Genomic DNA, 11,568 nt, shown 5'->3' with positions numbered 1-11,568 from the left:
GTCGAGGTCAGTTTTGACCCCCACATCGTAGACTTTTCGGCCAACCGGCCCCCGTGTTCTGTCGCACCAAGGCAAGATCATGCCAAATTTGAAGCGCCTGCGGCGCCGGGAAGTGCCCTATCGGACACCCGACAATCTAGATCTAGATCTAGATTCCTAAAAGAATTTTTTTTTAAGTTTAGCCCGAGCATAATAAAAAAGAGTACATTAACCAAGTTGACTTGCTGTGTCTCGAACCCGCACCACCTGCGTGGTTTAATGTACACTAACATCTCCGCTATTTAGGCACCTTATAAAATACGGAGAATGAAACACGTATTTTAAAATCTTAACTTACGCGAATATGCCTATTCTTTCAAATTAATTTTTTATCCCAAATTAGCCAGTTCATAACAAAGATTTTGTATACAATAAATAAGTCTTGAAATAGTTTAGTCCTAATATAGAAATTTATTTTTGGAATTGATTTTAGAGAAGTTAGAGTCTAAATCTAGATCTTAGCGTCTACGTCTAGATTCTAGATCTAGTTATTGCGTAGATTTAGATTTAGATTTAGTCTAGATCTAGAATCTCTAGATCTAGAATCCAAATACATAAAATAAATTTTATGAGTTTAGGCCGGAAAAATTGTATTGTATACATTTCATAGTGTACGTAGATCTAAATCAAATTTGAATGAAATAGTTCATTTCTTTTCATTCTAAACACGGCAGATGACGTCATTAGTTAATGTATAAGCAATAGTGACGTCACAGTTTTATGCGTTCTTTTTCACACATATTAATGCTTTTCCGGTTGCATAAATAATACTGTTTCTCTACATTCGAATACGCCTTTAATTTTTATTTTTCTTCTTTAACTAAAATTGTGGTTATACATTTAAAACACCTAACATATTATTTTCAACAAAAGTTTGCAAAAAGTTCTCGATATATCGCTGCCGATTCTGACGTGATGTCCGGCGAAAATATTTTGCGGACAGACAGAGAGAGAGAGAGAGAGAAGAGCGCACATGGCCTTTTATAAATTAGGATAGACGAGCCGACCCGCAGCGTATCATACGCCGCTATTTAGTTGTTTTATTGTCTGCTTTTCAGTAATTTTCAGTAAAATGACGTCACACCTCAGCCCCCCCCCCCTCAAAATTGCATTTGAATTTTTTTTTAAACATCGATAGTTTTCCAAAATCTTGTCTGAACTCTGTCAAAATAGAGTACTTAATCAATTCCTATTACAATTTACTAAAACAGTTTTCTAAAACGCGAAATGACGTCTAAAATTCATTATCTAACATTGCTTTTTTATAATGCAAAAGTGTGACGTCGCACCATCTGACCCCCCCCCCCCCCTCATCACACACCGTCACAAAATTACGGACCCCCCTCTCCCCTACGAGTGTGACGTCATTTATGGACGATCCCATATCGCGAGCTACTGATGGTGTTTTAAAATAAATATTTTTAGTCGTGACGACTTTATAATCCAGGAATTACTAAAAAAAAAAAAAACCTTTATAGCAACAAGCTTTTAAATGCACTGAATTTTTTAAAAATTTGCTTTACTTTAATAAAAGTTCTGGTCGCTCATGCGATCTTCTACATATTTTAGCGACTAAAGCTTGTTATTAAAGAAAGCAAATTCGTTTTTATTTTCTTATTATCAGTGCATTTAAAAGCTTGTTGCTATAAAGGTTTTTTTATATTTGTTTTAGGGGGCATCCATTTATGACGTCCACAAAAATTTGGAAGTTTAGACTCCCCCCCCCCCCTACCTCCACCTCCCCCCCCCCCCCTCTCCCCCCCCCCCCCCCCCCCCCATGTGGACGTCCACAAACATTTGGTAGAACTCTCAAAACAAGCTGCAAAATTCCACTCTGTCTTGGGCGAGCCACTTCAATTCATTCCAGGTCTTGCCAGTAGCCTGCTCTTCTTCTTTCACCCCTCTCTTCAATGTTCCCAGTGGCCTTCCTGTCTTTCATTTTCCAAGTGGAGTCCATTTTAGCGCTATGTTCGGGAGTCTTCTCATGTATTCATGTGTCCTTCTTCGTATTTCCTTGTTCGGGAATACTTTGGACTCGGAGGGATCTTCTTTCCAAACCTCTAAGGCGGCTCTTTATACCAGTCAAGACAGTTATACCAGATAGTAGGTAGTCCAAACTGAAATTAACTATTGATTGCAGACTTCTGGAGTGAGTATGTCATGAAAGAACTTTTAATTGTAAGCTCTATGCCACAAATTTTATAAAAATATCTTAATAAATAAAAAAGTTATGCTATTTTTAAAAAAGCAAAATTTGGTAAAAAACTGATTTTTAAAAAGTGCCATTTTTGAGAACCCATATTTTCTAAACTAAATAACATAGAAGTGTAGAAATTGGTAAAGTTACTGCAAAGTTTGTAATATATATGCCCAATTTTTTTCAGTTATCTAAAATGAGTCTTTCTAAGGTAAAAAAATAATTGAAAATGACAAAAATGCGTTTTGGTCACTTTTATTTTCATAATTTTTTTTTTTTTTTGCTTTGGACATAGAATAACTCTAAAACTATTTTGTTGGTAACATTAACAGGAATAATGTGTTCATTATTTTCAAAAATCACATGAGTTAAAATATTATTTTTAAAAAATGCCACAGTTATCTAGAGCAGGAGAAACAGAATCAAAATTTAGTGGAGTAATGTAATGTAATCTAATAAAGACGTGATGCCTGCAAGTAATGCAGCAGTTGCTGCTACATTCAAACCTATTGGGTTGATAACTGCTTTGGGGGAACAGTTTTTAAAACGACAACTCCACATCTTTGTATTTCTTGTTTCCCCCAACCTTGATCTTGTGGAGCATCAAGAGTAAGTGATATGTTTTGGGAACTGTAGTTGGGGGGTGGGGGCTTGGCCTTCTTCCCTTCCCTTGTAAGGAAAGTTCTGGATAGGCCACCATAAATGTCTCCAGCTATGGAATAAATAATTGATTTAGTGATTAATAAAATATAATTAGATTTACTACTAGCCTATTGTGTAGGCCTACTATTTATCCTGTGACTGTAGCTGGAAACATGAAAAAGCCTGAAAACACCTTTTTGTTTAAAGAAATTTATACTTGATAGTATATTTTGAACATTAATTCTATTGAATGAAATATTCGTTGTTTGTGCCACAATGGTTGAGATATCCAATGATGAAGATGCCATACTGTGGTTCTCAACATCATATAGGACAACTTAACTGTCCTTCAGTGTTACTATATACATATAAAATAAATAAATAATGAGAAATACTACTAGTACTACTTACACTTACAACTAATATAACATTTAAAACTAAGTCACAACATGTACAATCTTATTAAATTGCACCACCATCTAAAAATTGATCTGATACATTTTATCAAGGAGACTGGCGCAGACCATTTTACATTATTCAGCAGGGGAATCAGAATCAAAGTGCACAACAGAAAATTAAAAATTAATCACATTAGTCCTTAAAATTTAGTGTCTTTTGTTTTAAATAAATTGATAAAAAATGTATAGTTATTACAATTATAAGTTTCTTTTGTGTTTCAATAATATTTTATAAGTATTTAACCTTCGTTCCCTGTAAATAATTGAGTTCGTCCACATAGTAACCAAGAAAGTCTGGTGGCCATTTTGAATTTGTCGATTCATAATTTTGACGCGATAGTCCAGATAAACTGTAGTAATACGACCATATCATTAATCCCATTCGATAGATTTTAAAGAATTAGTAAACACTAGCATCTAATAGTTAAGTGCATCCATATTTTAAGTCCCTAGAATGTCCTGAATTAAATAGCTTCACGTTTAAACACACCATGTGTACAAGCGTAGTTCACGCCCTAAAACCGTGGACTAGTAGGGTTCAAATTTACATTAATAACGTGTGCTAATTAAACCAAACTGACATTCAAACTTAAAATTCATTTATTAAAATGGAAATGAAACTTTAAAAATGATACTTACAACTTGTTTGAAGGCTCTAGCAAGGGTAAAATCCGTTTAGCATCATCGGTCGTCAACCTTTAAAACCGTTCGGCGAGCAACTGACTCGGGGCTGAAAGTTGACTCGAGGGTTATATGCTTATTGAGGGTACGGCTTCGCGACCGTAAATCAGAAAGACTTGAATTTACAACACAAAGTAGTTATAAAAGTGAACTTTACATCAGTGTAAAGATTGAAATAGAATTAGTTTGTTTTCGTGTATATATCGTCATTTAAAGTTTAAAAACTGATTCTTTTAAATGAAATAAGCAAGTTATTTTTTCAATTTATACATCAAACGATAGACTAGAATTTGCTCTTTAAAATGACATTAAGATTATGCTTCTACGATGCTTCGTCGCGAAGCCGCAACCAAATGAAACAGTGTGGGGTCGATCGGTACACGCAAAACGGTGAAATTTGTTGACGTAACTGATACTTTTCAAACAAATATAAAACACATTCAAACATGTGTTACAGATATAAAAATACCAGATTACGACAGATAAAGGCTTAAACTTTATTGACATATAATTTTTATTCTTATAGGACAACTAGAAGTAGTGAAATTTTATTTTTGAAAACCGCAAAAACTGACCCTAAAACGCACTTTTTCGCCAGTTTGGACTACCTACTAGGGATGCTGGGCTAAGCTAAAGAGAGCTGCCTGAAACTATAGTCTGGTGGAAATGTGTAGCCCTCAGTTATAAACATTTTGTTGACAGGATCCATGAAGTTTTGTGTTAGCTATAAGTATAAGCTGATGCTTGTGGACTTCATACCTTGATTATAAGTAGGACTAGTAGTGTAGTTGACATCATACAATTTTAACTGAAATTTAATAACATAATGTATAGTGTGTACAGAAAGGCATTTTATTTTAAGCATAACTGCATAAATATTACATTGAAATATCATAGATGAAAAATGACTGCATGACTCTCAGTTTGTTCATGAACTTCATGGTAGGGTTAACTTAACTCCTGATAACTGCATTTAAACAGTTAGGAAGACATTGCTTTGGAATCTGTTTCCTTTAGTGCTGCTTTAATCTTCTGGACTTTAACTGCAAATTATAAAATGTATAATTATAGGCTTAGAAATATTAGGCCTCAAATTGTTATATCACTCTATCAAAATAGTGAAAATACATAAGACGACAATGCTTAGAATTTTGAATATCTAGCTAAAAATTTTAAATATATAGTCTAAAATTATATTCTTTTTATGAACTCATACTGACAATTGAATTATAATTAAAAATTAAAATACTAGACTTAACAGTTCATGCCGCAAAAAAAAACAAAAAACTAGTTGTTTCTGTCAGGCAACTAGCATAACAATGATGCAACGATACTAAAAATAGCGGACAGAAATGTCTGCATGGGTACCTAATATGGAAATTCGATATAAAAAGGTGAATCAACATAACTGTAATTACTCATTATAAATATCTCAATTATATATTACTACTTTAGTACCGGGGGGTTTCGACAGTGTACCGGGCCGTTTGAAGTGGCAGTTCAGTTTTTCCCAAGAGTACTTGACAAGAATAGTGTGTATTAATTAAAACTACATATCCAGCGATTTTTCTGCCATTTCAGGCATGTTGTACATTTATTTAGCATCTTGCATTAAAATAATGAGATTTTGCGAGATGATAAGTTTTCTTATTTGTCGTGTATATGACCCCTAAAAAACAAAAAAACGCAAAAATGATGTGTGAAATTTCAGGGTCATCCAGCCATTTCAGCAAAGAGCAGGCCTAAACATACATTAAAAATAAACATTTCTCACTTAAATAAATAGATCTAGATCTATATCTAGTAGTTAAATAAAGTTCTAGCTTTCTATATTCTAGAAATCTAAATATAATAATTTAATAATAGGCCTAGAAACTAGCCTATATACTTAAAAACTGTATATAGGAGGCCTATATATTATAATAATTATAATAGGCCTATTATTAGGTAATCTATCGCTTTAGGTACGTAAAATCGCACGCGGCTAGTAATGTACGAAAAAGTTACCTCATTGTCGAGGCTTTAATACAAGTATATTGTGATATATTTGTGTCAAATATAGATAAATGAATAATAAACCTAAATCAATGGCAAAATATATCAATATAGGCGAGAAATTAACTTTAAAAAGCAGTGTTTGCGAGCAGGATTTGCTATATAAAAAGCGGCCATCTGTAAGTTAGAGTGGCTTCCCCTGAATCTTGGGCTATAAGTTTACAAAAAAAAAATAAATAAATAAGATGGCTGCTATAGTAAATGAGCATGGCTGCATCTGTTGGAAACATCGCTAGTCTTCATTTATTACTGAAAAGTTTTAATTCAATTTTTTAAAAAAAGGTATATAAATGAAACAAGGAAATATTTTTGTGTTTTTCAAAACATAATTCCTCCTGAAAATGTAAAATAATTATTAAAATTTAAGGAATCACCTGTTTTTCACATGACTAGTCGCGGACGATTTTACGTACCTAAAACGATAGATTACCTATTATTATAATAATATTATATTATTATATAGGCCCTAATTATAATTAGTAAATTACTAAAATTAGGCCTATCAATATCTAGAATTCTAAACCTACATGTATAGGGACTTTGAGATAAATTTCAAAATGATTTATTTAAGTAAAAAAACATATCATCACATAGAACTACATACAATTAAGACAAAACAGTTTACTTTTTCAAAATAGGACATTCCATTCAAAAGTTATGATTTTTTTACTGAATAAAAAGTTACTATAGGATTTAACGGTAATTTTTGCGGGCAAATTTTGTGTGTAATGTGTATAAATCAATGCCAAATCTTTATTACATGGAATTTTGTATTCAAATTTTCAGAGTTTCAAGATAAATGTGTTTTGAAGTACTTAAACCTAACATTTTTTTAAAATGTAAAGGGTGTGATGAAATATGTGTCTAGAGGGGATACCACCCCCTAATTCTAAAAAAAAATTTTTTTTTTTTTTTTAAAGTATATGGTGGTTCTAAATATTATATTATTATCATGTCCAAATTCTAACATCTGCTAGGTGTAATAGTATGGAACCTCACACCTTTGAGCTTAATATACAATTTAATCTAAATCCCCCACCCCAGCGCAAAGGTTCTTTTATCACACAAAAAATCCAGATTACACAAATAAAATACTAGTTAAATGGAATTGGTGTAAATAAAATACCAGACAGGTAAACACTGTTGATAAAAATTAAATTTAATATAAATAATATAATTACATAGTAATTACAAGACTAGCAAAATAACAAGTCACCTAAAACAACATCAGCTAAAATACTGTCAAACGAGACGCACACATCTTCAGCATCATCCTCTGTTTCATTTTCTTTCCAATAAGCTACTCTAAATGAATCTACAGCTGATTTTTTCTTTAACTTTAAAATAAACCTACCACTAAAAATAACATCCTCTCCATTCACATTCCACTTATGCTCAATCCTCGCCCCCTCTACCCTATCTGACAAAAAAATTGACAATTTTTTTCTTTGAAAACTACTAACATTGGCAAATACAGGGTCATTAATAACAGTGAAAAGCTCCTTCTCGATCAATAGCTGTTTAATAGCTTTAGCAATTTTGTTTCGGTTTCCCATGTCTCTTTTCTGGCTTTTTTCCATCAGCCGTCGCTGCAGCTCCCTTTCTTTCTCTATCCTCCTATCCTTTCCTAACTTTCTACAAACTGCACCCCTCTTAATACAAAATTGGATTATTTGTTGTTGAACTGCTGCAGGCTTGGATGACAGCCAGTCCAACGATTTGTTCAGCTTTACTTTAGTTTTTGCATCTAAAAAAGTTATCTCTGAATTTGGGGCCCTGCGCGACAATGAATCAACAACACCAAGGGCCCTCTCAGCCCAGATGTTGTGTACGGGGGCACTGGCTGCTGCAGCTAACATGGCCTCAGTAGGTGCAGCTAAATCACCCTCCAGGTAGCGGGAAAGCTGACGGCTGAGGACAGTTTGGGTGGCTGTGGCCATGGCTTTAGTGGCAGTACTAAAGGCTTCGAGGTTGGTGTCATCTACAATCAGCAGAGATGACAAAGTTTCATCCGCAATTAAGGGGCGTCCAAAGGCATCCTCACATCCAATCAAAAGGTATTCTGGCTCAGCAATTACTCTAGCAATGAATTTCATCGCCACCTTTTGATATTCAACCTGAAAGAAAAAATATACATTTGAACAAAGTATAACTCATTACAAGAAGTCACCAGTATTTATTTTTAAAAACTCAAAATTATTACCATGTCAAAATGATTCCGTTTTGATTCTTTGGCATAGAAGACTGACATCCAAGCCCCGGTTAGGTATTTCCCCCAAAGTCCAAGTGCCTGCAACTGGGAAATAATAATGTCATTTTTTAAGTCCTTTAGTAGTGCAGCTCTTAATGATATGTTGCTGCAATATTTTTCTAAATATAGCACCAGAAGATGCCTGTGTCTGTATACAATACCAGCCAGGCAGAACATCACGTGCAACCTATTACCAACATATCTAGGGAAAATACCACATGCCAAGGAATGCTGCCTGAGAAAAGCCTTGAATCCTGTAGGATCTCCCTTTGCTTTGTACCTAATAGGAAAGACAAGAGCTATTGAAAAGTCATACCAATGCAAAATAAAAATCAAACAACAGCGATGGAAAAAAACTTACCTCAGCTTAGATATTCCATACAGCAAGTTAGCAGCTCGACAGTCTGAACCAAATGTGTCACTGGGAATAAGGGAATTAAATTTTTGAAAAGTCTTCCTTACTTCATTGGCTATGCCATCAAGAGGGTGTAAGTGACAATTCAGTTCAAGTAAGTTTGTCTGAAGTTTTTCATTCAGCAGTAGTACTGCAGCGTGGTTGGCTGAGGCCCTATCTGTCAACGTGGATGAAACCTTTCCACACATTTGAAGTTTTGTTTCCTCCTTATCAACTTCACAAAAGGAAGAGTACGTTGTTGCCAAGTCCTCAATTGTGTTAAGTACATGACCAGCATAGTCCTCAGCTCTGCCTCCTGCCAGTTCCGTAATGTTTGCGGTGAAAACATTTTCAGGCGTTCCAAAATGAACTTCATTTATGTGTTTACCGGATATAGTTGTTGCATCAAACGCTATGGTTACAACATCCGAATCAACAATGGCCTCAGAAACTTGAAGCTCAGCCAAAACTGCCATTTCACGACACATCTGTGCAATTGTAGACACTGATGGCAGGTCAACTTGTGCATTGCAGAGATCAGTGCAGAACGCAATTACCTTTGATATCGCCTCAACAGGCACATTTAGTTCAAGGCAGCGGTAAATTACCATTCTGATTGAAGAATTGAATTGCTTTTTATTGACTTTGGTGACAATAGTTTGAGCATCATAATTTTCAACATGTGGTATGTCATGTAGCAAGGCAGCATCGTTAGAAATTAACTTCTTTTCCAGCTCAGTTACTTTCAACTGTAGAGCATTTAGCTGGCTGTGGCACTTTTTCTTTTGTTTTGAAAGTATGCTGCACTTAAGATGTGCCCTTTTTAGAGAGTTGGACAACGAAGCAATTTTGTCCTGCAGTGTCTTTACTTTGGACTGAAATTTGCCAATTCGCAGTCCTTTTCTTTCCAGCTGCTGCTTAACCCGATTTACTTGATACGTTTTTTTTATCTGGAACTTCTCTTTCTTTTCAGCACTATAGGACAGTCTTAACTTCAGGTTCTCCTTAAACAATTCTCTGTTGCACTGCTGCTTTTGGTCACAAGAAAAACATTCCTTACTTGTCCTCGTTTTTAAAGGTGAAATGGGAGGTGGCATCTTTGGCTGTACAGTGCTAAGTGGCTGCTTTACAGGGAAGTGGAAATCAGTATTCAGCAAGCATTCAATATTTGCCCAGTTCCTAGTAATATGGATCTTCAGCGAAGTAACTCTGGCATTCAAACGACTTAAAACAAGTTGTAAAGATGAAGCTTTACAATCTGGATGACCACCTAATTCCAGAAGATATGTTGCTGTCTTCTTTACATTTTTTTTGTTATTCACAAAAATGTGGTACACAAATCCATTAGTAAACTTGTTGTTCTTGTGCGAATTAACAAGAAGCTCCAAATCATGAAGGGTTTTGGAAGGCCTCTCCATTTGCATTACTGATGAAAGAAAATAAAAAGCTTTCATTCATATTATATTTTCAACTTCTACAAACCAAGATTATTTTCTATTGTTTTAATTAAGAAAACGATTTCTATTTCAGTGCTAGTCCAGCTATTACTATTGCTTAGACTTAGTACATTTTCTAAAATAACACAGTAGTAAGAAATAAAATAATGTCTTTTTAATAAAATATAATGATTAAATAATCTTAAAATATAAATATCAGATGCAGATGCTTTAAATAGGTTAAGATTGGTTAAGATTTCAACAGATACATAAAAAGTATCTCTTATTCACAGCCGAGTCGGCCATTATCGATAATAGGTAACTACCGACATTGCCGAGTGTCGGCTGAAATTTTAACACCATCGGCACTTCGTGAGGCATTATCTAATTCAAGGGATGGTTCAAATTTAAAAAACAAGACTTCAGAATAAACTTAAATGATAAATCTAGGTGTATCTTTAAAAAAAAAATGACTATCAAGCTTAGTTATTTAATAAATTAAATATTTCTACATACCTGTCCAAGAACTGTAGATTACTCAAAGATACGTCGATGGCGACGAGAAAAAGCTTGCTCAATAGAAAACTTAATTATTCCTTCATCAGTATTTATGACAAATGGAATGAATTAAAGGATTTTGAAATGAGAATCTGGCTTTATATAGTGAGCTATGTTTTGGCGGACGGAAACCAGAATCAAGTTTAGTATGGCGGCGGTCGCGCAGTTTCCGGGCCGAAATTTGACGGATATCGTAGTCCCTAACATGTAACAAAGCTCACTTACTGGGATACAAATTATCTTTTGAGTAATAAGATCGTTCTTCTTCAGATAATTTGGAAGAAGAAAACATCGCCTGAATAATTGGGTAGTAAACAGCCCCAACTCCAACAGCAGATCCGATTAGGATAAAAATTGATCTGGTCCGTGCCTTGGACCAGAAAATGGTCCATTTTTTATTTAATTTTTCTAAGTAGCTGCTCATTGTTTCTTAAGTAGATCTAGATCTATAAGTTAAATAAATATTAAATAAGTATCATTATGTTCCAGTTCCATTTAACTTTAACTCATTTAATTAACAGAATCTTAATAATAGATCTCTAGATCTAGAAATAATAGATCTAGATCTAGAAGATCTATACCTAGACTCAAGTTTTCGTCGAACAGATCCAGTATACTTCAGTATAGATAGGCCTGAATACTGAGTATAGATTCTAGATCTAGATTCTAGTATTAGATCTATATACTACTAGATCTATATAGAAATCTATTATTATTATTATATTTTGACTATTAATTCTCTCAAGGCCTAATTCTGGTAACAGTAATTACCGACAACAAACATCGCGAACCAAAAAGTCCTAAAAAGAATCACTAGATTAAACAAGCAGTACAAAAGATTACTGTCGTAGGCCTGC

The 11,568-nt window shown here is 34.2% G+C and overlaps 2 protein-coding genes across 2 annotated transcripts; both read right to left on the bottom strand.

Moving 5' to 3' along the window:
- Positions 1 to 7,208: 7,208 nt before the first annotated feature.
- Positions 7,209 to 8,406, bottom strand: LOC131929606 (uncharacterized). Its single transcript, XM_059285892.1, has 2 exons — positions 8,276 to 8,406; positions 7,209 to 8,189 (listed from the first exon to the last, which is right to left on the bottom strand). The coding sequence occupies exons 1-2, from the start codon at positions 8,321 to 8,323 to the stop codon at positions 7,269 to 7,271; spliced, it is 969 nt and encodes a 322-aa protein (XP_059141875.1). The 5' UTR covers positions 8,324 to 8,406; the 3' UTR covers positions 7,209 to 7,268.
- On the bottom strand, positions 8,335 to 9,814 carry LOC131929614 (uncharacterized). The gene is made up of 3 exons (XM_059285907.1): positions 8,685 to 9,814; positions 8,466 to 8,603; positions 8,335 to 8,368 (listed from the first exon to the last, which is right to left on the bottom strand). The coding sequence occupies exons 1-3, from the start codon at positions 9,812 to 9,814 to the stop codon at positions 8,335 to 8,337; spliced, it is 1,302 nt and encodes a 433-aa protein (XP_059141890.1).
- Positions 9,815 to 11,568: the final 1,754 nt, after the last annotated feature.

Source organism: Physella acuta, unplaced genomic scaffold (genome assembly GCF_028476545.2).
Source record: "Physella acuta isolate Inbredline_101_S28 unplaced genomic scaffold, ASM2847654v3 ptg001655l, whole genome shotgun sequence".
Classification (NCBI taxonomy): Eukaryota; Metazoa; Mollusca; class Gastropoda; family Physidae; genus Physella; species Physella acuta.
This window is presented reverse-complemented; position numbering and strand designations above follow the sequence as displayed.

Excerpts from the sequence above, each read along its gene's own strand:
- LOC131929614 (XM_059285907.1), bottom strand. The coding sequence starts at position 9,814 with ATGCCACCTCCCATTTCACCTTTAAAAACGAGGACAAGTAAGGAATGT. Across the intron at positions 8,604-8,684 it reads TATGGAATATCTAAGCTGAG|GTACAAAGCAAAGGGAGATC; the intron begins GTAAGTTTTTTT and ends CTTTCCTATTAG. Across the intron at positions 8,369-8,465 it reads GGTATTGTATACAGACACAG|TTGCAGGCACTTGGACTTTG; the intron begins GCATCTTCTGGT and ends ATTATTTCCCAG.
- LOC131929606 (XM_059285892.1), bottom strand. The coding sequence starts at position 8,323 with ATGTCAGTCTTCTATGCCAAAGAATCAAAACGGAATCATTTTGACATG. Across the intron at positions 8,190-8,275 it reads AACGGAATCATTTTGACATG|GTTGAATATCAAAAGGTGGC; the intron begins GTAATAATTTTG and ends TTTTTCTTTCAG.